The sequence below is a fragment of the Hyperolius riggenbachi genome, chromosome 6 (assembly GCF_040937935.1).
Source record: "Hyperolius riggenbachi isolate aHypRig1 chromosome 6, aHypRig1.pri, whole genome shotgun sequence".
NCBI classification, from domain to species: domain Eukaryota; kingdom Metazoa; phylum Chordata; class Amphibia; order Anura; family Hyperoliidae; genus Hyperolius; species Hyperolius riggenbachi.
Window position 1 is genome coordinate 188356664 of NC_090651.1, and position 26620 is coordinate 188383283.

Here is a 26620-nt window from a genome sequence, read left to right on the forward strand (position 1 = left end):
TGTATGCAGTGAGGTGGGTTCATTGAACACAAAAGTTAGTTAGATGCAGTGAGGTGGGATCACTGAACACAAAAGGATCACTGAACACAAAATGTAGTTGTATGTAGTGAGGTGGGTTCATTGAACACAAAAGGTAGTTAGATGCAGTGAGGTGGGTTCACTGAACACAAAATATAGTTAGATGCAGTAAGGTGGGATAACTGAACACAAAAGGTAGTTATATGCAGTGAGGTGGATTCACTGAACACAAAATATAATTAGATGCAGTAAGGTGGGTTTGCTCAACACAAGATGCAGTGAGGTGGGTTCACTGAACACAAAAGGTAGTTATATGCAGTGAGGTGGGTTCACTGAACTCAAAAGGTAGTTAGATGCAGTGAAGTGGGTTCACTCAACACAACAGCTAGGTATATGCAGTGAGGTGGGTTCACTGAACACAAAAGGTAGTTAGATGCAGTGAGGTGGGATCAGTGAACACAAAATGTAGTTGTATGCAGTGAGGTGGGTTCATTGAACACAAAAGTTAGTTAGATGCAGTGAGGTGGGATCACTGAACACAAAAGGATCACTGAACACAAAATGTAGTTGTATGTAGTGAGGTGGGTTCATTGAACACAAAAGGTAGTTAGATGCAGTGAGGTGGGTTCACTCAACACAAAAGGTAGTTAGATGTAGTGAGGTGGGATAACTGAACACAAAAGGTAGTTATATGCAGTGAGGTGGATTCACTGAACACAAAATATAATTAGATGCAGTAAGGTGGGTTTGCTCAACACAAGATGCAGTGAGGTGGGTTCACTGAACACAAAAGGTAGTTAGATGCACTGAGGTGAGTTCACTCAACAAAAAAGGTAATTATATTCATTGAGGTGGGTTCACTGAACACAAAAGGTAGTTAGATGCGGTGAGGTGAGTTCACTCAACAAAACAGCTAGGTATATGCAGTAAGGTGGGTTCACTGAACACAAATGTTGTTATATGCAGTGAGGTGGGTTCACTGAACAAAAAAAGGTAGTTAGATGCAGTGAGGTGGGTTCACTCAACACAACAGCTAGGTATATGCAGTGAGGTGGGTTCACTCAACACAAAAGTTAGTTAGATGCAGTAAGGTGGGATCACTGAACACAAAAGGTAGTTATATGCAATGAGGTAGGCTTACTTAACTCAAAATGTAGTTAGAAGCAGTGAGGTGGGTTCACTCAACACAACAGCTGGGTATATGCAGTGAGGTGGGTTCACTCAACACAAAAGGTAATTAGATGCAGTGAGGTGGGTTCACTCAACACAAAAGGTAGTTATATTCAGTGAGGTGGGTTTACTTAACACAACAGCTAGGTATATGCAGTGAGGTGGGTTCACTGAACAAAAAAAGGTAGTAAGATGCAGTGAGGTGGGTTAACTCAACACAACAGCTAGGTATATGCAGTGAGGTGGGTTCACTCAGCACAAAAGGTAGTTAGATGCAGTGAGGTGGGATCACTGAACACAAAAGGTAGTTATATGCAGTGAGGGGGGTTCACTGAACAGAAAATGTAGTTAGATGCAGTGAGGTGAGTTCTCTCAACACAAAAGGTAGTTATATTCAGTGAGGTGGGGTCACTGAACACAAAAGGTAGTTAGTTGCAGTGAGGTGGGTTCACTTAACACAACAGCTAGGTACTAAATGGTTTAAAGAGGCGCCCTGGTGGTATATAAAAGCGTTTAAAAGCAGTTTAAAACCGAGAAAGGTTTGAGGTTGCTTACCTCAAGGACGACAAATCTTTGTAGGGACAAAAGATTTTATTGGTAGCACAGGCAACACGTTTCACCGTTCTGAGCCCGCTTCCTCAGGCCAATAGCAGTGCCTATATTAGTAAACATGAGACTCCTAAGTATACTAGTATTAAAGATATACATACATTTACAGCATCAGATTGTAATCAGCGATAGCATTGTATCCAGTGTTTCATTTCATATATATTATTACAGATGAAATATTATAAATAAATAATGTACATATTATATTAGGAGTATTTACCCTTGTCTTACGGAGCTGCTGGCGTTTATCAGCCAGAGGTATATAGATAATCAAAACATGATTTTTCAAACATATGGAAAATTATGAAACATTGTTTAAAAAAGGTGTGTGTGTGTGTGTGTATTAATTTGATAACTATATATATGCACACAATTTTCTGCCCATATTACTATGGACAATTTGGATTAAAAGAGATTGCCAGAAAGCTGTGCTGTCACTGAACAAAAAAGGTAGTTAGATGTAGGTTCACTCAACACAATAGGTAGTTAGATGCAGTGAGGTGGGTTCACTGAACACAAAAGGTAGTTAGATGCAGTGAGGTGTGTTCACTGAACACAAAAGGTAGTTAGATGCAGTGAGGTGGGTTTACTCAACACAAAAGGTAGTTATATGCAGTGAGGTGGGTTCACTGAACACAAAGGGTAGTTAGATGCAGTGAGGTGGGTTCACTCAACACAACAGCTAGGTATTTGCAGTGAGGTAGGTTCACTGAACACAAAAGGTAGTTAGATGCAGTGAGGTGGGTTCACTCAACACAACAGCTAGGTATATGCAGTGAGGTGGGATCACTGAACACAAAAGGTAGTTAGATGCAGTGAGGTGGGATCAGTGAACACAAAATGTAGTTGTATGCAGTGAGGTGGGTTCATTGAACACAAAAGGTAGTTAGATGCAGTGAGGTGGGATCACTGAACACAAAAGGATCACTGAACACAAAATGTAGTTATATGCAGTGAGGTGGGTTCATTGAACACAAAAGGTAGTTAGATGCAGTAAGGTGGGTTCACTGAACACAAAATATAATTAGATGCAGTAAGGTGGGTTCGCTCAACACAAAAGGTAGTTATATGCAGTGAGGTGGGTTCACTGAACACAAAAGGTAGTTAGATGCAGTGAGGTGAGTTCACTCAACAAAACAGCTAGGTATATGCAGTAAGGTGGGTTCACTGAACACAAAATGTTGTTATATGCAGTGAGGTAGGTTCACTGAACAAAAAAAATTTAGTTAGATGCAGTGAGGTGGGTTCACTCAACACAACAGCTAGGTATATGCAGTGAAGTGGGTTCACTCAACACAAAAGGTAGTTAGATGCAGTAAGGTGGGATCACTGAACACAAAAGGTAGTTATATGCAGTGAGGTGGGTTCACTGAACACAAAAGGTAGTTAGATAAGATGCAATGAGGTGGGTTCACTCAACACAACAGCTAGGTATATGCAGTGAGGTGGGTTAACTCATCACAAAAATTAGTTAGATGCAGTGAGGTGGGATCACTGAACACAAAAGGTAGTTAGAGGCAGTGAGGTGGGTTCACTCAACGCAACAGCTAGGTATATGCAGTGAGGTGGGTTCACTGAACACAAAAAGTAGTTAGAGGCTGTGAGGTGGGTTCACTCAATGCAACAGCTAGGTATATACAGTGAGGTGGGTTCACTGAACACAAAATGTAGTTAGAGGCAGTGAGGTGGGTTCACTAAACACAACAGCTAGGTATATACAGTGAGGTGGGTTCACTGAACACAAAAAGTAATTAGATGCAGTGAGGTGGGTTCACTCAACACAAAAGGTAGTTATATTCAGTGAGGTGAGTTCACTGAACACAAAAGGTAGTTATATGCAGTGAGGTGGGTTCACTGAACACAAAATATAGTTAGATGCAGTAAGGTGGGTTCACTGAACACAAAAGGTAGTTATATGCAGTGAGGTGGGTTCACTGAACACAAAAGGTAGTTAGATGCAGTGAGGTGGGTTCACTCAACACAACAGCTAGGTATATGCAGTGAGGTGGGTTCACTGAACAAAAAAGGTAGTTAGATGTAGGTTCACTCAACACAATAGGTAGTTAGATGCAGCGAGGTGGGTTCACTGAACACAAAAGGTAGTTAGATGCAGTGAGGTGAGTTCACTGAACACAAAAGGTAGTTAGATGCAGTGAGGTGGGTTTACTCAACACAAAAGTTAGTTATATGCAGTGAGGTGGGTTCACTGAACTCAAAAAGGTAGTTAGATGCAGTGAGGTGGGTTTACTCAACACAACAGCTAGGTATATGCAGTGAGGTGGGATCACTGAACACAAAAGGTTGTTAGATGCAGTGAGGTGGGGTCACTCAACACAAAAGGTAGTTATATTCATTGAGGTGGGTTCACTGAACACAAAAGGTAGTTAGATGCATTGAGGTGAGTTCACTCAACAAAACAGCTAGGTATATGCAGTAAGGTGGGTTCACTGAACACAAATGTTGTTATATGCAGTGAGGTGGGTTCACTGAACAAGAAAAAGGTAGTTAGATGCAGTGAGGTGGGTTCACTCAACACAACAGCTAGGTATATGCAGTGAGGTGGGTTCACTCAACACAAAAGTTAGTTAGATGCAGTAAGGTGGGATCACTAAACACAAAAGGTAGTTATATGCAATGAGGTAGGTTTACTTAACTCAAAATGTAGTTTGAAGCAGTGAGGTGGGTTCACTCAACACAACAGCTTGGTATATGCAGTGAGGTGGGTTCACTCAACACAAAAGGTAATTAGATGCAGTGAGGTGGGTTCACTCAACACAAAAGGTAGTTATATTCAGTGAGGTGGGTTCACTCAACAAAACAGCTAGGTATATGCAGTGAGGTGGGTTCACTGAACACAAAAGGTAGGTATATGCAGTGAGGTGGGTTCACTGAACAAAAAAAGGTAGTAAGATGCAGTGAGGTGGGTTAACTCAACACAACAGCTAGGTATATGCAGTGAGGTGGGTTCACTCAGCACAAAAGGTAGTTAGATGCAGTGAGGTGGGATCACTGAACACAAAAGGTAGTTATATGCAGTGAGGGGGGTTCACTGAACACAAAATGTAGTTAGATGCAGTGAGGTGAGTTCTCTCAACACAAAAGGTAGTTATATTCAGTGAGGTGGGGTCACTGAACACAAAAGGTAGTTAGTTGCAGTGAGGTGGGTTCACTTAACACAACAGCTAGGTACTAAATGGTTTAAAGAGGCGCCCTGGTGGTATATAAAAGCGTTTAAAAGCAGTTTAAAACCGAGAAAGGTTTGAGGTTGCTTACCTCAAGGACGACAAATCTTTGTAGGGACAAAAGATTTTATTGGTAGCACAGGCAACACGTTTCACCGGTCTGAGCCCGCTTCCTCAGGCCAATAGCAGTGCCTATATTAGTAAACATGAGACTCCTAAGTATACTAGTATTAAAGATATACATACATTTACAGCATCAGATTGTAATCAGCGATAGCATTGTATCCAGTGTTTCATTTCATATATATTATTACAGATGAAATATTATAAATAAATAATGTACATATTATATTAGGAGTATTTACCCTTGTCTTACGGAACTGCTGGCGTTTATCAGCCAGAGGTATATAGATAATCAAAACATGATTTTTCAAACATATGGAAAATTATGAAACATTGTTTAAAAAAGGTGTGTGTGTGTGTGTGTGTGTGTGTGTGTGTGTGTGTGTGTGTGGGGAAGGGGGGGGGGGGGGGTGTTGTGGAAAAAAAAAAAAAACTTTAGTTTTCCACCTTAATGTAAAAATATAATAAAAACTTCCTTTAATTTGATAACTATATACTTCTTGGCTATTCAATCTAAGTCTAGAAGCTGTTATCCAATTAATTCAGTTCGATAATCAGATAAAAGGTGTTAAAACAAATGAAGATGAGATCAAAGTGCTTGCCTATGCTGATGATCTGTTATTAATCCTGACTGACCCGATCCATTCTATTGCTAGGTGTGAGGAACTTTTTAATACATTCTCACTGTATTCCAACTTTAAGTTAAATCAAGACAAAACTACAATCTTGAATTTGGGGTGTTCAGTTGCTACTGTACAAAATATTAAACAAAAAAATAAATTTAAATGGAACGAGTGTGTAATTAATTATCTTGGAATCTCCCTCACTAAAGACCCTAAGGATCTGTTTAGAGCTAATTTCTCTAAAATTATAAAAGATTATAAGGAAAAACTTCAGTCATGGGATCGCCCTTGTTTTAACATCATTGGCAGGATTAGTATTATCAAAATGATTGTGCTACCCAAGCTCATCTTTTTATTGCGGAGTTTGCCGGTGACCATCCCAGGTTCATGGTTCCAAAGCTGGCATAAAATTTTTCAAAACTTTATATGGAGTAGGTCTAGACGTAGATTAAGCTACAAACTAATCTCTAGGGGGAAAGAGACGGGAGGCCTAGCGGCACCAAACATCCAGAATTACTACAGAAGTATACACTTGGCCAGAGTTCTGGACTGGAGGATAGAATCCTCTCCTAACAAAACAGGTAAAATATGGACGTTACTGGAAAAGGAGGAAGGTAAATTTAATTTAATTTTTTCATGGATACCAAGTAATATTTATAAAGTATATTCCACTACCTACCATCCGCTGATTAGCCCCACACTAAAAACCTTTTACTGGTTTGTTCTAAAATGGCAAAAAGAAATAGGCCTCTCGCCTCTGACCACATTGAGAGACAATCCAGACTTTATTCCAGGTTTGGAGAAGTCTTGGTTTATAAAGAACAAAATAAGCAGTGAAACTCGTATTATCAACCTCAGGGGCGACCACACTTTGAAAATACCTAGCCTATTATGTAATCATGGGCAGGAAAACTCCTGGGGATTAACTCAAGCCCGAAGTTTCCTGCAAAAAGTGCACTCGAAATCTACTAAAATTAGGAAAGATCTGAATATTTTAGAAAAACACTTCCTACTTAATAAAAAAATGGAAAAGGCTCTATCTAAACTAAATAGACTTAATAGCCCAGGAGAGATAGATAATTCTACCCCAACGTACTGTACAAAATGGGAAACAACTATCAATCCTACTCTCAGTTGCAAATGGCCTAAGATCTGGCGTAGTAACTGGTCTATACAGGATGCAGGACTACAACTTATCCAGTACAAGACTACTGCTAAATGGTATATTACCCCAGCACACATTCAGAGATTCACTGGCCATAGAGAAGTATGTTGGAGGTGTGGGCAGGAGGACGGGACAGAGCTGCACATGTGGTGGACATGCCCCATAGCTAAAACCTTTTGGGATGAAATAAGCCATTTTTGTAGAGAATTACTAGGAGATACCTTCGATCTATCTGCAGAAGAAGCTATTTTTGGATTTGCTGATACGGGTGGGTGTAAAGGTAGTATTTTAATTAAAGAAGTAGGTACCAAGGTTGCCAAAAAAATGATAGTAGATAAGTGGAAAGAATCAACCCCCCCAAGCTTGGATGAATGGGTCTGCAGAATGGACCAGCTATGTGGTGGCAGTGCCTCTGTAGTTCAAGATACGAAGGAAGACAAAATGGTTTGTGGTGGATGTGAAATGGCAAGTCCGTACAGTAAGACCTGGCAAGAAATCACAGAAAGATATATAAATAAAATATAAATATACACACATTTTGGGGACAAAGGTAGATGGAGCCTGAGGCGGGTGGATAATCTGTGGTGGAGACTGGTAACAGGATATATTGCGCTTCGGTATGTTTTTGTGTGTTTGTGAGTCTGAGTGGGAAGATTGTGGACTAAGAGTGAATGGATGAGGGTTGAATGTGCATACGTACATGCGGAAGCTAGAACCTCTGCCCATCGTCTGAAGGTTAGCAAGCTGGGACAATTGAAATAGTGCAGTCATGCTGGAGAGGGGAGGATTGGGCACTGAAATGGTAGTTAAACGATCTATTTAGTTTGTATAGAAATTTATAAGCGCTACAAAAAAATGGAACCGAACGATGATGATAGCATTACCCAGCGATGGCACACAGCCACTTAAGGCTGATGAACCTCTAGCTGACAAGCTTTCTGCATGTGGTGTGCATCTGAGTTAAAAAAAGAAAAAAAAAAAAAAATAAATAAATAAATAAATAATGTACATATTATATTAGGAGTATTTACCCTTGTCTTACGGAGCTGCTGGAGTTTATCAGCCAGAGGTATATAGATAATCAAAACATGATTTTTCAAACATATGGAAAATTATGAAACATTGTTTAAAAAAGGTGTGTGTGTGTGTGTGTGTGTGGGGGGGGGGGGGGGGGGGGTTGGGGAAAAAAAACTTTAGTTTTCCACCTTAATGTAAAAATTTAATAAAAACTTCCTTTAATTTGATAACTATATATATGCACACAATTTTCTGCCCATATTACTATGGACAATTTGGATTAAAAGAGATTGCCAGAAAGCTGTGCTGTCACTGAACAAAAAAGGTAGTTAGATGTAGGTTTACTCAACACAATAGGTAGTTAGATGCAGTGAGGTGGGTTCACTGAACACAAAAGGTAGTTAGATGCAGTGAGGTGTGTTCACTGAACACAAAAGGTAGTTAGATGCAGTGAGGTGGGTTTACTCAACACAAAAGGTAGTTATATGCAGTGAGGTGGGTTCACTGAACACAAAGGGTAGTTAGATGCAGTGAGGTGGGTTCACTCAACACAACAGCTAGGTATTTGCAGTGAGGTAGGTTCACTGAACACAAAAGGTAGTTAGATGCAGTGAGGTGGGTTTACTCAACACAAAAGGTAGTTATATGCAGTGAGGTGGGTTCACTGAACTCAAAGGGTAGTTAGATGCAGTGAGGTGGGTTCACTCAACACAACAGCTAGGTATATGCAGTGAGGTGGGATCACTGAACACAAAAGGTTGTTAGATGCAGTGAGGTGGGTTCACTCAACACACAAGGTAGTTATATTCAGTGAGGTGGGTTCACTCAACACAACAGCTAGGTGTATGCAGTGAGGTGGGATCACTGAACACAAAAGGTAGTTAGATGCAGTGAGGTGGGTTCACTCAACACAACAGCTAGGTATATGCAGTGAAGTGGGTTTACTGAACACAAAAGGTAGTTAGATGCAGTGAGGTGGGTTCACTTAACACAACAGCTAGGTATATAAAGTGAGGTGGGTTCACTCAATACAACAGCTAGGTATATAAAGTGAGGTGGGTTCACTCAATACAACAGCTAGGTATATAAAGTGAGGTGGGTTCACTGAACACATAAGGTAGTTATATGCAGTGAGGTGGGTTCACTGAACACAAAGGGTAGTTATATGCAGTGAGGTGGGTTCACTGAACACAAAAGGTAGTTATGTGCAGTGAGGTGGGTTCCTTCAACACAACAGCTAGGTATATGCAGTGAGGTGGGTTCACTCAACACAAAAGGTAGTTAGATGCAGTGAGGTGGGATCACTGAACACAAAAGGTAGTTATGTGCAGGGAGGTGGGTTCACTCAACACAACAGCTAGGTATATGCAGTAAGGTGGGTTCACTCAACACAAAAGGTAGTTAGATGCAGTGAGGTGGGATCACTGAACACAAAAGGATCACTGAACACAAAATGTAGTTGTATGCAGTGTGGTGGGTTCATTGAACACAAAAGGTAGTTAGATGCAGTGAGGTTGGTTCACTCAACACAAAAGGTAGTTAGATGCAGTGAGGTGGGATAACTGAACACAAAAGGTAGTTAGATGCAGTGAGGTGGGTTCACTCAACACAACAGCTAGGTATATGCAGTGAGGTGGGATCACTGAACACAAAAGGTTGTTAGATGCAGTGAGGTGGGTTCACTCAACACACAAGGTAGTTATATTCAGTGAGGTGGGTTCACTTAACACAACAGCTAGGTATATGCAGTGAGGTGGGATCACTGAATACAAAAGGTAGTTAGATGCAGTGAGGTGGGTTCACTCAACACAACAGCTAGGTATATGCAGTGAAGTGGGTTTACTGAACACAAAAGGTAGTTAGATGCAGTGAGGTGGGTTCACTTAACACAACAGCTAGGTATATGAAGTGAGGTGGGTTCACTTAACACAACAGCTAGGTATATGCAGTGAGGTGGGTTCACTGAACACAAAAGGTAGTTATATGCAGTGAGGTGGGTTCACTGAACACAAAAGGTAGTTATGTGCAGTGAGGTGGGTTCCTTCAACACAACAGCTAGGTATATGCAGTGAGGTAGGTTCACTCAACACAAAAGGAAGTTAGATGCAGTGAGGTGGGATCACTAAACACAAGGGGTAGTTATGTGCAGGGAGGTGGGTTCACTCAACACAACAGCTAGGTATATGCAGTAAGGTGGGTTCACTCAACACAAAAGGTAGTTATATGCAGTGAGGTGGGTTCACTGAACACAAAAGGTGGTTAGATGCAGTGAGGTGGGTTCATTTAACACAAAAGGTAGTTATATGCAGTGAGGTGGGTTCACTGAACACAAAAGGTAGTTAGATGCAGTGAGGTGAGTTCACTCAACAAAACAGCTAGGTATATGCAGTAAGGTGGGTTCACTGAACACAAAATGTTGTTATATGCAGTGAGGTAGGTTCACTGAACAAAAAAAAGGTAGTTAGATGCAGTGAGGTGGGTTCACTCAACACAACAGCTAGGTATATGCAGTGAGGTGGGTTCACTCAACACAAAAGGTAGTTAGATGCAGTAAGGTGGGATCACTGAACACAAAAGGTAGTTATATGCAATGAGGTAGGTTTACTTAACTCAAAATATAGTTAGAAGCAGTGAGGTGGGTTCACTCAACACAACAGCTAGGTATATGCAGTGAGGTGGGTTCACTCAACACAAAAGGTAGTTAGATGCAGTGAGGTGGGATCACTGAACACAAAAGGTAGTTATATGCAGTGAGGTGGGTTCACTGAACACAAAAGGTAGTTAAATAAGATGCAATGAGGTGGGTTCACTCAACACAACAGCTAGGTATATGCAGTGAGGTGGGTTAACTCATCACAAAAATTAGTTAGATGCAGTGAGGTGGGATCACTGAACACAAAAGGTAGTTAGAGGCAGTGAGGTGGGTTCACTCAACGCAACAGCTAGGTATATGCAGTGAGGTGGGTTCACTGATTACAAAAAGTAGTTAGAGGCTGTGAGGTGGGTTCACTCAACGCAACAGCTAGGTATATACAGTGAGGTGGGTTCACAGAACACAAAATGTAGTTAGAGGCAGTGAGGTGGGTTCACTAAACGCAACAGCTAGGTATATGCAGTGAGGTGGGTTCACTGAACAAAAAAGGTAGTTAGATGTAGGTTCACTCAACACAATAGATAGTTAGATGCAGTGAGGTGGGTTCACTGAACACAAAAGGTAGATAGATGCAGTGAGGTGTGTTCACTGAACACAAAAGGTAGTTAGATGCAGTGAGGTGGGTTTACTCAACACAAAAGTTAGTTACATGCAGTGAGGTGGGTTCACTGAACTCAAAAAGGTAGTTAGATGCAGTGAGGTGAGTTTACTCAACACAACAGCTAGGTATAGGCAGTGCGGTGGGATCACTGAACACAAAAGGTAGTTAGATGCAGTGAGGTGGGTTCACTCAACACAACAGCTAGGTATATGCAGTGAGGTGGGATCACTGAACACAAAAGGTTGTTAGATGCAGTGAGGTGGGTTCACTCAACACACAAGGTAGTTATATTCAGTGAGGTGGGTTCACTGAACACAAAAGGTAGTTAGATGCAGTGAGGTGAGTTCACTCAACAAAACAGCTAGGTATATGCAGTAGGGTGGGTTCACTGAACACAAAATGTTGTTATATGCAGTGAGGTGGGTTCACCGAACAAAAAAAGGTAGTTAGATGCAGTGAGGTGGGTTCATTCAACACAACAGCTAGGTATATGCAGTGAGGTGGGATTACTCAACACAAAAGGTAGTTAGATGCAGTGAGGTGGGTTCATTCAACACAACAGCTAGGTATATGCAGTGAGGTGGGTTCACTCAACACAAAAGGTAGTTAGATGCAGTGAGGTGGGATCACTGAACACAAAAGGTAGTTATATGCAATGAGGTAGGTTTACTTAACACAAAATGTAGTTAGAGGCAGTGAGGTGGGTTCACTCAACACAACAGCTAGGTATATGCAGTGAGGTGGGTTCACTGAACAAAAAAGGTAGTTAGATGTAGGTTCACTCAACACAATAGATAGTTAGATGCAGTGAGGTGGGATCACTGAACACAAAAGGTAGTTAGATGCAGTGAGGTGTGTTCACTGAACACAAAAGGTAGTTAGATGCAGTGAGGTGGGTTTACTCAACACAAAAGTTAGTTACATGCAGTGAGGTGGGTTCACTGAACTCAAAAAGGTAGTTAGATTCAGTGAGGTGGGTTTACTCAACACAACAGCTAGGTATAGGCAGTGAGGTGGGATCACTGAACACAAAAGGTTGTTAGATGCAGTGAGGTGGGTTCACTCAACACAAAAGGTAGTTATATTCATTGAGGTGGGTTCACTGAACACAAAAGGTAGTTAGATGCAGTGAGGTGAGTTCACTCAACAAAACAGCTAGGTATATGCAGTAAGGTGGGTTCACTGAACACAAATGTTGTTATATGCAGTGAGGTGGGTTCACTGAACAAAAAAAAGGTAGTTAGATGCAGTGAGGTGGGTTCACTCAACACAACAGCTAGGTATATGCAGTGAGGTGGGTTCACTTAACACAAAAGTTAGTTAGATGCAGTAAGGTGGGATCACTGAACACAAAAGGTAGTTATATGCAATGAGGTAGGTTTACTTAACTCAAAATGTAGTTAGAAGCAGTGAGGTGGGTTCACTCAACACAACAGCTAGGTATATGCAGTGAGGTGGGTTCACTCAACACAAAAGGTAATTAGATGCAGTGAGGTGGGTTCACTCAACACAAAAGGTAGTTATATTCAGTGAGGTGGGTTCACTCAACAAAACAGCTAGGTATATGCAGTGAGGTGGGTTCACTGAACACAAAAGGTAGGTATATGCAGTGAGGTGGGTTCACTGAACAAAAAAAGGTAGTAAGATGCAGTGAGGTGGGTTAACTCAACACAACAGCTAGGTATATGCAGTGAGGTGGGTTCACTCAGCACAAAAGGTAGTTAGATGCAGTGAGGTGGGATCACTGAACACAAAAGGTAGCTATATGCAGTGAGGGGGGTTCACTGAACACAAAATGTAGTTAGATGCAGTGAGGTGAGTTCTCTCAACACAAAAGGTAGTTATATTCAGTGAGGTGGGGTCACTGAACACAAAAGGTAGTTAGTTGCAGTGAGGTGGGTTCACTTAACACAACAGCTAGGTACTAAATGGTTTAAAGAGGCGCCCTGGTGGTATATAAAAGCGTTTAAAAGCAGTTTCAAACCGAGAAAGGTTTGAGGTTGCTTACCTCAAGGACGACAAATCTTTGTAGGGACAAAAGATTTTATTGGTAGCACAGGCAACACGTTTCACCGGTCTGAGCCCGCTTCCTCAGGCCAATAGCAGTGCCTATATTAGTAAACATGAGACTCCTAAGTATACTAGTATTAAAGATATACATACATTTACAGCATCAGATAGTAATCAGCGATAGCATTGTATCCAGTGTTTCATTTCATATATATTATTACAGATGAAATATTATAAATAAATAATGTACATATTATAGTAGGAGTATTTACCCTTGTCTTACGGAACTGCTGGCGTTTATCAGCCAGAGGTATATAGATAATCAAAACATGATTTTTCAAACATATGGAAAATTATGAAACATTGTTTAAAAAAGGTGTGTGTGTGTGTGTGTGTGTGTGTGTGTGTGTGGGGAAGGGGGGGGGGGGGGTGTTGTGGAAAAAAAAAAAAACTTTAGTTTTCCACCTTAATGTAAAAATATAATAAAAACTTCCTTTAATTTGATAACTATATATATGCACACAATTTTCTGCCCATATTACTATGGACAATTTGGATTAAAAGAGATTGCCAGAAAGCTGTGCTGTCACTGAACAAAAAAGGTAGTTAGATGTAGGTTCACTCAACACAATAGGTAGTTAGATGCAGTGAGGTGGGTTCACTGAACACAAAAGGTAGTTAGATGCAGTGAGGTGTGTTCACTGAACACAAAAGGTAGTTAGATGCAGTGAGGTGGGTTTACTCAACACAAAAGGTAGTTATATGCAGTGAGGTGGGTTCACTGAACACAAAGGGTAGTTAGATGCAGTGAGGTGGGTTCACTCAACACAACAGCTAGGTATTTGCAGTGAGGTAGGTTCACTGAACACAAAAGGTAGTTAGATGCAGTGAGGTGGGTTTACTCAACACAAAAGGTAGTTATATGCAGTGAGGTGGGTTCATTGAACACAAAAGGTAGTTAGATGCAGTGAGGTGGGTTCACTCAACACAAAAGGTAGTTAGATGCAGTGAGGTGGGATCACTGAACACAAAAGGTTGTTAGATGCAGTGAGGTGGGTTCACTCAACACACAAGGTAGTTATATTCAGTGAGGTGGGTTCACTCAACACAACAGCTAGGTATATGCAGTGAGGTGGGATCACTGAACACAAAAGGTAGTTAGATGCAGTGAGGTGGGTTCACTCAACACAACAGCTAGGTATATGCAGTGAAGTGGGTTTACTGAACACAAAAGGTAGTTAGATGCAGTGAGGTGGGTTCACTTAACACAACAGCTAGGTATATGAAGTGAGGTGGGTTCACTTAACACAACAGCTAGGTATATAAAGTGAGGTGGGTTCACTGAACACATAAGGTAGTTATATGCAGTGAGGTGGGTTCACTGAACACAAAAGGTAGTTATATGCAGTGAGGTGGGTTCATTGAACACAAAAGGTAGTTATGTGCAGTGAGGTGGGTTCCTTCAACACAACAGCTAGGTATATGCAGTGAGGTGGGTTCACTGAACACAAAAGGAAGTTAGATGCAGTGAGGTGGGATCACTGAACACAAAAGGTAGTTATGTGCAGGGAGGTGGGTTCACTCAACACAACAGCTAGGTATATGCAGTAAGGTGGGTTCACTCAACACAAAAGGTAGTTAGATGCAGTGAGGTGGGATAACTGAACACAAAAGGTAGTTATATGCAGTGAGGTGGGTTCACTGAACACAAAAGGTGGTTAGATGCAGTGAGGTGGGTTCACTGAACACAAAAGGTAGTTAGATGCAGTGAGGTGGGTTCACTGAACACAAAAGGTAGTTAGATGCAGTGAGGTGGGATAACTGAACACAAAAGGTAGTTAAATGCAGTGAGGTGGGTTCACTGAACACAAAAGGTAGTTAGATGCAGTGAGGTGGGATAACTGAACACAAAAGGTAGTTTTATGCAGTGAGGTGGGTTTACTCAACACAAAAGTTAGTTAGATGCAGTGAGGTGGGTTCACTCAACACAACAGCTAGGTATATGCAGTGAGGTGGGATCACTGAACACAAAAGGTTGTTAGATGCAGTGAGGTGGGTTCACTCAACACAAAAGTTAGTTATATTCAGTGAGGTGGGTTCACTGAACACAAAAGGTAGTTAGATGCAGTGAGGTGAGTTCACTCAACAAAACAGCTAGGTATATGCAGTGAGGAGGGTTCACTGAACACAACAGCTAGGTGTATGCAGTAAGGTGGGTTCACTAAACACAAAATGTTGTTATTTGCAGTGAGGTGGGTTCACTGAACAAAAAAAGGTAGTTAGATGCAGTGAGGTGGGTTCACTCAACACAACAGCTAGGTATATGCAGAGAGGTGGGTTCACTGAACACAAAAGGTAGTTAGATGCAGTGAGGTGTGTTCACTGAACACAAAAGGTAGTTAGATGCAGTGAGGTGGGTTTACTCAACACAAAAGGTAGTTATATGCAGTGAGGTGGGTTCACTGAACTCAAAAAGGTAGATAGATGCAGTGAGGTGGGTTCACTCAACACAACAGCTAGGTATATGCAGTGAGGTGGGATCACTGAACACAAAAGGTAGTTTAGATGCAGTGAGGTGGGTTCACTCAACACAACAACTAGGTATATGCAGTGAGGTGGGTTCACTGAACACAAAAGGTAGTTATATGCAGTGAGGTGGGTTCATTGAACACAAAAGGTAGTAATGTGCAGTGAGGTGGGTTCCTTCAACACAGCAGCTAGGTATATGCAGTGAGGTGGGTTCACTCAACACAAAAGGAAGTTAGATGCAGTGAGGTGGGATCACTGAACACAAAAGGTAGTTATGAGCAGGGAGGTGGGTTCAATCAACACAACAGCTAGGTATATGAAGTAAGGTGGGTTCACTCAACACAAAAGGTAGTTAGATGCAGTGAGGTGAGATCAGTGAACACAAAAGGTAGTTAGATGCAGTGAGGTGGGATCACTGAACACAAAAGGATCACTGAACACAAAATGTAGTTGTATGCAGTGAGGTGGGTTCACTGAACACAAAAGGTAGTTAGATGCAGTGAGGTGGGATTACTCAACACAAAAGGACATTATATGCAGTGAGGTGGGTTCACTGAACTCAAAAAGGTAGATAGATGCAGTGAGGTGGGTTCACTCAACACAACAGCTACGTATATGCAGTGAGGTGGGATCACTGAACACAAAAGGTAGTTTAGATGCAGTGAGGCAGGTTCACTCAATACAACAACTACGTATATGCAGTGAGGTGGATTCACTGAACACAAAAGGTAGTTATATGCAGTGAGGTGGGTTCATTGAACACAAAAGGTAGTTATGTGCAGTGAGGTGGGTTCCTTCAACACAACAGCTAGGTATATGCAGTGAGGTGGGTTCACTCAACACAAAAGGTAGTTATATGCAGTGAGGTGGGTTCACTGAACACAAAAAGTAGTTAGATGCAGTGAGGTGGGTTCACCCAACACAAAAGGTAGTTAGATGCAGTGAGGTGGGATAACTGAACACAAAAGGTAGTTAGATGCAGTGAGGTGGGTTCACTGAACACAAAAGGTAGTTATATGCAGTGAGGTGGGTTCACTGAACACAAAAGGTAGTTATGTGCAGTGAGGTGCGTTCACTCAACACAACAGCTAGGTATATGCAGTTAGGTAGGTTCACTCAACCCAAAAGGAAGTTAGATGCAGTGAGGTGGGATCACTGAACACAAAAGGTAGTTATGTGTAGGGGATGTGGGTTCACTCAACACAACAGCTAGGTATATGCAGTAAGGTGGGTTCACTCAACACAAAAGTTATTTGTATGCAGTGAGGTGGGTTTATTGAACACAAAAGGTAGTTAGATGCAGTGAGGTGGGATCACTGAACACAAAAGGTAGTTATATGCAGTGAGGTGGGTTCACTGAACACAAAATATAGTTAAATGCAGTGAGGTGGGTTCACTCAACACAAAAGGTAGTTAGATGCAGTGAGGTGGGTTCACTCAACATAACAGCTAGGTATATGCAGTGAGGTGGGTTCACTGAGCACAAAAAGTAGTTAGATGCAGTGAGGTGGGTTCACTCAACACAAAAGGTAGTTATGTGCAGTGAGGTGGGTTCACTGAACACAAAAGCTAGTTAGATGCAGTGAGGTGGGTTAACTCAACACAACAGCTAGGTATTTGCAGTGAGGTGGGTTCACTGAACACAAAAGGTAGTTAGATGCAGTGAGGTGGGTTCACTCAACACAAAAGGTAGTTATGTTCAGTGAGGTGGGTTCACTGAACACAAAAGGTAGTTAGATGCAGTGAGGTGGGTTCACTGAACACAAAAGGATCACTGAACACAATATGTAGTTGTATGCAGTGAGGTGGGTTCATTAAACACAAAAGGTAGTTAAGTGCAGTGAGGTGGGTTCACTGAACACAAAAGGTAGTTAGATGCAGTGAGATGGGTTCACTCAACACAACAGCTAGGTATATGCAGTGAGGTGGGATCACTGAACACAAAAGGTTGTTAGATGCAGTGAGGTGCGTTCAGTCAACACAAAAGGTAGTTATATTCAGTGAGGTGGGTTCACTGAACAGAAAAGGTAGTTAGATGCAGTGAGGTGGGATCACTGAACACAAAAGGATCACTGAACACAATATGTAGTTGTAAGCAGTGAGGTGGGTTCATTGAACACAAAAGGTAGTTAGATGCAGTAAGGTGGGTTCACTCAACACAAAAGGTAGTTATATGTAGTGAGGTAGGTTCACTGAACACAAAATATAATTAGATGCAGTAAGGTGGGTTCACTCAACACAAAAGGTAGTTATATGCAGTGAGGTGGGTTCACTGAGCTCAAAAGGTAGTTAGATGCAGTGACGTGGGTTCACTCAACACAACAGCTAGGTATATGCAGTGAGGTGGGATCACTGAACACAAAAGGTTGTTAGATGCAGTGAGGTGGGTTCACTCAGCACAAAAGGTAGTTAGATGCAGTGAGGTGGGTTTACTCAACACAAAAGGTAGTTATATGCCTTGAGGTGGGTTCACTGAACACAAAAGGTAGTTAGATGCAGTGAGGTGGGTTCACTCAACACAACAGCTAGGTATATGCAGTGAAGTGGGTTTACTGAACACAAAAGGTAGTTAGATGCAGTGAGGTGGGTTCACTTAACACAACAGCTAGGTATATGAAGTGAGGTGGGTTCACTCAACACAACAGCTAGGTATATAAAGTGAGGTGGGTTCACTGAACACAAAAGGTAGTTATATGCAGTGAGGTGGGTTCACTGAACTCAAAAAGTAGTTAGATGCAGTGAGGTGGGTTCACTCAACACAACAGCTAGGTATATGCAGTGACGTGGGATCACTGAACACAAAAGGTAGTTAGATGCAGTTAGGTGGGTTCACTCAACACAACAGCTAGGTATATGCAGTGAGGTGGGTTTACTGAACACAAAAGGTAGTTTGATGCAGTGAGATGGGTTCACTTAACACAACAGCTAGGTATATGAAGTGAGGTAGGTTCACTAAACACAACAGCTAGGTATATGCAGTGAGGTGGGTTCACTGAACACATAAGGTAGTTAGATGCAGTGAGGCGGGTTTACTCAACACAAAAGGTAGTTAGATGCAGTGAGGTGGGTTCACTGAACACAAAAGGTAGTTAGATGCAGTGAGGTGGGTTCACTCAACACAAAAGGTAGTTAGATGCAGTGAGGTGGAATCACTGAACACAAAAGGTAGTTAGATGCTGTGAGGTGGGTTCTCTCAACACAACAGCGACATATATGCAGTGAGGTGGGTTCACTGAACACAAAAAACAGTTAGATGCAGTGAGGTGGGTCCACTCAACACAACAGCTAGGTATATGCAGTGAGGTGGGTTCACTGAACACAAAAGGTAGTTAGATGCAGTGAGGTGGGTTCACTCAACCCAACAGCTATGTATATGCAGTGAGATGGGTTCACTGAACACAAAATGTAGTTATATGCAGTGAGGTGGGTTCACTGAACAAAAAAGTTAGTTAGATGCAGCGAGGTGGGTTCACTCAACACAACAGCTAGGTATATGTAGTGAGGTGGGTTCCCTCAACACAAAAGGTAGTTAGATGCAGTGAGGTGGGATCACTGAAAACAACAGGTAGTTATATGCAGTGAGGTGGGTTCACTTAACGCAAAAGGTAGTTAGATGCAGTGAAGTGGGTTCACTCAACACAACAGCTAGGAATATAAAGTGAGGTGGGTTCACTCAACACAAAAGGTAGTTAGATGCAGTGAGGTGGAATCACTGAACACAAAAGGTAGCTAGATGCAGTGCGGTGGGTTCACTCAACACAACAGCTAGGTATATGCAGTGAGGTGGGTTCACTGAACACAAAATGTAGTTATGTGCAGTGAGGTGGGTTTACTGAACAAAATAAGGTAGTTAGATGCCGTGAGGTGGGTTCACTCAACACAACAGCTAGGTATATGCAGAGTGGTGGGTTTACTGAACACAAAGGGTAGTTAGATGCAGTGAGGTGGGTTCACTGAACTCAAAAGGTAGTTAGATGCAGTGAGGTGGGTTCACTCAACACAACAGCTAGGTATATGTAGTGAGGTGGGTTTACTGAACACAAAAGGTAGTTAGATGCAGTGGGGTGGGTTCACTTAACACAACAGCTAGGTATATGAAGTGATGTGGGCTCACTCAACACAACAGCTAGGTATATGCAGTGAGGTGGGTTCACTGAACACATAAGGTAGTTAGATGCAGTGAGGCGGGTTCACTCAAGGCAAAGGGTAGTTAGATGCAGTTAGGTGGGTTCACTGAACACAAAAGGTAGTTAGATGCAGTGAGGTGGAATCACTGAACACAAAAGGTAGTTAGATGCTGTGAGGTGGGTTCTCTCAACACAACAGCGACATATATGCAGTGAGGTGGGTTTACTGAACACAAAAAGTAGTTAGATGCAGTGAGGTGGGTCCACTCAACACAACAGCTAGGTATATGCAGTGAGGTGGGTTCACTGAACACAAAAGGTAGTTAGATGCAGTGAGGTGGGTTCACTCAACCCAACAGCTAGGTATATGCGGTGAGATGGGTTCACTAAACACATAAGGTAGTTAGATGCAGTGAGGCGGGTTTACTCAACACAAAAGGTAGGTAGATGCAGTGAGGTGGGTTCACTGAACACAAAAGGTAGTTAGATGCAGTGAGTTGGGTTCACTCAACACAAAATGTAGTTAGATGCAGTGAGGTGGAATCACTGAACACAAAAGGTAGTTAGATGCTGTGAGGTGGGTTCTCTCAACACAACAGCGACATATATGCAGTGAGGTGCGTTCACTGAACACAAAAAGTAGTTAGATGCAGTGAGGTGGGTCCACTCAACACAACAGCTAGGTATATGCAGTGAGGTGGGTTCACTGAACACAAAAGGTAGTTAGATGCAGTGAGGTGGGTTCACTCAACCCAAAAGCTAGGTATATGCAGTGAGATGGGTTCACTGAACACAAAATGTAGTTATATGCAGTGAGGTGGGTTCACTGAACAAAAAAGTTAGTTAGATGCAGCGAGGTGGGTTCACTCAACACAACAGCTAGGTATATGCAGTGAGGTGGGTTCCCTCAACACAAAAGGTAGTTAGATGCAGTGAGGTGGGATCACTGAAAACAACAGGTAGTTATATGCAGTGAGGTGGGTTCACTTAACGCAAAAGGTAGTTAGATGCAGTGAAGTGGGTTCACTCAACACAACAGCTAGGAATATAAAGTGAGGTGGGTTCACTGAACACAACAGGTAGATAGATGCAGTGAGGTGGGTTCACTCAACACAAAAGGTAGTTAGATGCAGTGAGGTGGAATCACTGAACACAAAAGGTAGCTAGATGCAGTGCGGTGGGTTCACTCAACACAACAGCTAGGTATATGCAGTGAGGTGGGTTTACTGAACACAAAAGGTAGTTAGATGCAGTGAGGTGGGTTCACTTAACACAACAGCTAGGTATATGCAGTGAGGTGGGTTCACTGAACACATAAGTTAGTTAGATGCAGTGAGGCAGGTTCACTCAAGACAAAGGGTAGTTAGATGCAGTGAGGTGGGTTCACTGAACACAAAAGGTAGTTAGATGCAGTGAGGTGGGTTCACTCAACACAAAAGGTAGTTAGATGCAGTTAGGTGGATTCACTGAACACAAAAGGTAGTTAGATGCGGTGAGGTGGGTTCTCTCAACACAACAGCGACATATATGCAGTGAGGTGGGTTCACTGAACACAAAAAGTAGTTAGATGCAGTGAGGTGGGTTCACTCAACACAACAGCTAGGTATAAGCAGTGAGGTGGGTTCACTGAACACAAAATGTAGTTATATGCAGTGAGGTGGGTTCACTGAACAAAAAAGGTAGTTAGATGCAGCGAGGTGGGTTTACTCAACACAACAGCTAGGTATATGCAGTGAGGTGGGTTCCCTCAACACAAAAGGTAGTTAGATGCAGTGAGGTGGGATCACTGAAAACAACAGGTAGTTATATGCAGTGAGGTGGGTTCACTTAACGCAAAAGGTAGTTAGATGCAGTGAGGTGGGTTCATTAAACACAACAGCTAGAAATATAAAGTGAGGTGTGTTCACTGAACACAAAAGGTAGATAGATGCAGTGAGGTGGGTTCACTCAACACAAAAGGTAGGTAGATGCAGTGAGGTGGAATCACTGAACACAAAAAGTAGTTAGATGCAGTGCGGTGGGTTCTCTCAACACAACAGCGACGTATATGCAGTGAGGTGGGTTCACTGAACTCAAAAGCTAGTTAGATGCAGTGAGGTGGGTTCACTCAACACAACAGCTAGGTATATGCAGTGAGGTGGGTTCACTGAACACAAAAGGTAGTTAGATGCAGTGAGGTGGGTTCACTCAACACAACAGCTAGGTATATGCTATGAGGTGGAATCACTGAACACAAAATGTAGTGAGATGCAGTGAGGTGGGTTCACTCAACACAACAGCAAGGTATATTCAGTGAGGTGGGTTCACTGAACACAAAACGTAGTTAGATGCAGTGAGGTGTTTTGACTCAACACAACAGCTAGGTATATGCAGTGAGGTGGGTTCACTGAACAGAAAAGGTAGTTAGATGCAGTGCGGTGGAATCACTTAACACAACAACTAGGTATATGCAGTGAGGTGGGTTCACTGAACACAAAATGTAGTTATATGCAGTGAGGTGGGTTCACTGAACAAAAAAGGTAGTTAGATGCAGTGAGGTGGGTTCACTCAACACAACAGCTAGGTATATGCAGTGAGGTGGGTTCCCTCAAACCAAAAGGAAGTTAGATGCAGTGAGGTGGGGTCACTGAACACAACAGGTAGTTATATGCAGTGAGGTGGGTTAACTTAACACAAAAGGTAGTTAGATGCAGTGAGGTGGGTTCACTCAACACAACAGCTAGGGATATGCAGTGAGGTGGGTTCACTCAACACAAAAGGTAGTTAGATGCAGTGAGGTGGGATCACTGAACACAAAAGGTAGTTATATGCAGTGAGGTGGGTTCACTAAACACAAAATGTAGTTAGAGGCAGTGAGGTGGGTTCACTCAACGCAACAGCTAGGTATATGCAGTGAGGTTGGTTCACTGAACACAAAAGGTAGTTAGATGCAGTGTGGTGGGTTCACTGAACACAAAAGGTAGTTAGATGCAGTGAGGTTAGTTCACTCAACACAAATGGTAGTTATATTCAGTGAGGTGGGATCACTGAACACAAAAGGTAGTTAGATGCAGTGAGGTGAGCTTACTCAACACAATAGGTAGTTATATGTAGTTAGGGGGGTTCACTGAAAACAAAAGGTAGGTAGATGCAGTGAGGTGTGTTCACTCAACAAAAGGTAGTTATATTCAGTGAGGTGGGTTCACTGAACACAAAAGGTAGTTAGATGCAGTGAGGTGGGTTCATTCAACACAACAGCTAGGTATATGCACTGAGGTGGGTTCACTCAACCCAAAAGGTAGTTGGATGCAGTGAGGTGGGTTCACTGAACACAAAAGGTAGTTAGATAAGATGCAGTGAGGTGGGTTCACTCAACAAAACAGCTAGGTATATGCAGTGAGGTGGGTTCACTCAACACAAAAGTTAGTTTGATGCAGTGAGGTGGGATCACTGAACACAAAAGGTAGTTATGTGCAGTGAGGTGGATTCACTGAACACAAAATGTAGTTAGAGGCAGTGAGGTGGGTTCACTGAACAAAAAAAGGTAGTTAGATGCAGTGGTGCTCAGCAGAGCTCGAATATTCGAGTAGCTCGAATATTCGAGCTCTTTTTCAGCTATTCGAGCTCGGTATTCGAGCTCCGAATAGCTGCAGGTATTCGAATGGGCTATTCGAGTAAACTCGAATAGCTCATTCACTATTCGCGCTATTCGAGCAAACAGCGCTATTCGAGCTCGAATACTGAGCTCGAATAGCGTCATAGCCCAGATTGATGTCCTTAGAGCCAATCAGAGGGCTCCCAGGCCCTCTGACGGCAGCCAATCACTGAGGGGGACCCTGGCCAGCCCCTACCCTATAAATAGCGGCCGCAATGTTCGGTTTTTCCGTCCTTGCCTGACTTTGTACAGAGAGAGATCTGCTCATTTGTGCTTTGGCTTAGCAAGAGCTTTATTGTGGTCAATCACCTAGCGTTTTTGCTCACATATACCTCCTATATACACCTATATTGTTGTTAGTTAGATAGACATTGTATTTTAGTTAATAGCTTTTGTGTTACATAGAGAGAGACAGCTGCTGCAGGCTTACAGCTTTAGGCCTCAGGGCCTGCCTGTGTGGGCAGCTGTTCTCTCCTGTCCTCTGTTTATTTCTCATCTATACCAGTATTTCTGCTGTCCTTTACTACTGATTGATTGTATTTTGTATTGTAGTTATATACTGTAACTGTACTAGGACACTCACTGTCACTGTTCATAGGCTAGCTCCTGCGTGTGCGTGCACTCACTGTCTGTGTACACACACTCTATTTCCTTCTGATTACTACTTATTATTGTAACTGCTAGTTGTACTTCCTGACTGTTACTACTTACTTACTGTACTAGGGACACTCACTCAGTCACTGTTCATAGGCTAGCTGCTGCGCGTGTTTGCGCGTGCGTGCACTCACTGTCTGTAGTGTAAACACACTTTATTTCCTTGTGATAACTACTGATTATTGTAACTTCTAGTTGTACTTCCTGACTGTTACTACTTAATTACTGTACTAGGGACACTCACTCAGTCACTGTTCATAGGCTAGCTCCTGCGCGTGTTTGCGCGTGCGTGCACTCACTGTCTGTAGTGTACACACACTCTATTTCCTTGTGATTACTACTGATTATTGTAACTGCTAGTTGTACTTCCTGACTGTTACTACTTACTTACTGTACTAGGGACACTCACTCAGTCACTGTTCATAGGTTAGCTCCTGCGCGTGTTTGCGCGTGCGTGCACTCACTGTCTGTAGTGTACACACACTCTATTTCCTTGTGATTACTACTTATTATTTTAACTTCTAGTTGTACTTCCTGACTGTTACTACTTACTTACTGTACTAGGGACACTCACTCAGTCACTGTTCATAGGCTAGCTCCTGCGTGTGTTTGCGCGTGCGTGCACTCACTGTCTGTAGTGTACACACACTCTATTTCCTTGTGATTACTACTTATTATTGTAACTTCTAGTTGTACTTCTTGACTGTTACTACTTACTTACTGTACTAGGGACACTCACTCAGTCTCTGTTCATAGGCTAGCCCCTGCGCGTGTTTGCGCGTGCGTGCACTCACTGTCTGTAGTGTACACACACTCTATTTCCTTGTGATTACTACTGATTATTGTAACTGCTAGTTGTACTTCCTGACTGTTACTACTTACTTACTGTACTAGGGACACTCACTCAGTCACTGCTCATAGGCTAGCTCCTGCGCGTGTTTGCGCGTGCGTGCACTCACTGTCTGTAGTGTACACACACTCTATTTCCTTGTGATTACTACTTATTATTGTAACTTCTAGTTGTACTTCCTAACTGTTACTACTTACCTACTGTACTAGGGACACTCACTCAGTCACTGTTCATAGGCTAGCTCCTGCGCGTGTGTGCGCGTGCGTGCACTCACTGTCTGTAGTGTACACACACTCTATTTCCTTGTGATTACTACTGATTATTGTAACTGCTAGTTGTACTTCCTGACTGTTACTACTTACTTACTGTACTAGGGACACTCACTCAGTCACTGTTCATAGGCTAGCTCCTGCGCGTGTTTGCGCGTGCGTGCACTCACTGTCTGTAGTGTACACACACTCTATTTCCTTGTGATTACTACTGATTATTGTAACTGCTAGTTGTACTTCCTGACTGTTACTACTTACTTACTGTACTAGGGACACTCACTCAGTCACTGTTCATAGGCTAGCTCCTGCGCGTGTTTGCGCGTGCGTGCACTCACTGTCTGTAGTGTACACACACTCTATTTCCTTGTGATTACTACTTATTATTGTAACTTCTAGTTGTACTTCCTGACTGTTACTACTTACTTACTGTACTAGGGACACTCACTCAGTCTCTGTTCATAGGCTAGACCCTGCGCGTGTTTGCGCGTGCGTGCACTCACTGGGCTCGATTAAAGCGGTGCTAACCCAGTTAGAGACTTTGGGCCTGATTCACAAAGCGGTGCTAACAGTTAGCACCCTGGTGAAAAGCCCTTTATCATGCCTAAACTCAGTTTAGGCATGATAAGTTTAGGTGTGATAAGTTTAGGTGTGATAAGTTTAGGCGTGATAAGTTTAGGTGTGATAAGTTTAGGTGTGATAAGTTTAAGCGCCAACTGCGTTAGCACCGCAGTGCACAGCTGATCAAAAGTTTTACGCTAGCAAAAACTGGTGCAATTCGTATAAAGTTTAATGGCGCTGCTTTGCGTGCGGGACTTTGCAAGCGATCTAAACTTATCTAAACTTAGCATGCCTAAACTTATCACACCTAAACTTATCATGCCTAAACTTATCACACCTAAACTGGCTTTTCACCAGAGTGGTGCAATGGTTATCATGCCTAAAGTCTCTAACTGGGTTAGCACCGCTTTGTGAATCGAGCCCTTTAGGCGTGATAACCATTGCACCACGCTGGTGAAAAGCCAGTTTAGGTATGATAAGTTTAGGGGCTCGATTCACAAAGCGGTGCAAAGTGTTAGCACCATGGTGAAAAGGCCCTTATCACGCCTAAAGTCACTTTAGGCATGATAAGAAGAAACTCGCGCGAAGTTGCCGCGCGTACGCGCGTACGCGCGTACGCGCGTAAGTGCGCGCGCAACACCCGACGCTTCGCGCGAAGCTCCCATTAAGCCCTATGGGACTTTGCGCGCGCTGTTACGCGCGTACGCGCGAACGCGCTTACGCGCGGTAACTTCGCGCGAAGAGCAGGAAAAATCGGTGATAACTCAGTGGTGAAAAGGTCATCACGCCTAAAGTCTTTTAGGCGTGATAACTGGGTTATCACCGCTT

At 42.6% G+C, this 26620-nt stretch overlaps 1 protein-coding gene across 1 annotated transcript in view; it reads right to left on the reverse strand.

The window, feature by feature from the left end:
* Positions 1 to 7309: 7309 nt before the first annotated feature.
* Positions 7310 to 26620, reverse strand: part of LOC137522102 (uncharacterized) — a gene marked incomplete at its 5' end in the record, with an annotated part of 29127 nt that continues 9816 nt past the window's right edge. The window contains one exon of the mRNA XM_068242130.1: positions 7310 to 7375. Coding sequence (XP_068098231.1) covers positions 7310 to 7375 — 66 coding nt within the window. The remainder of the gene's footprint in view (positions 7376 to 26620) is intronic.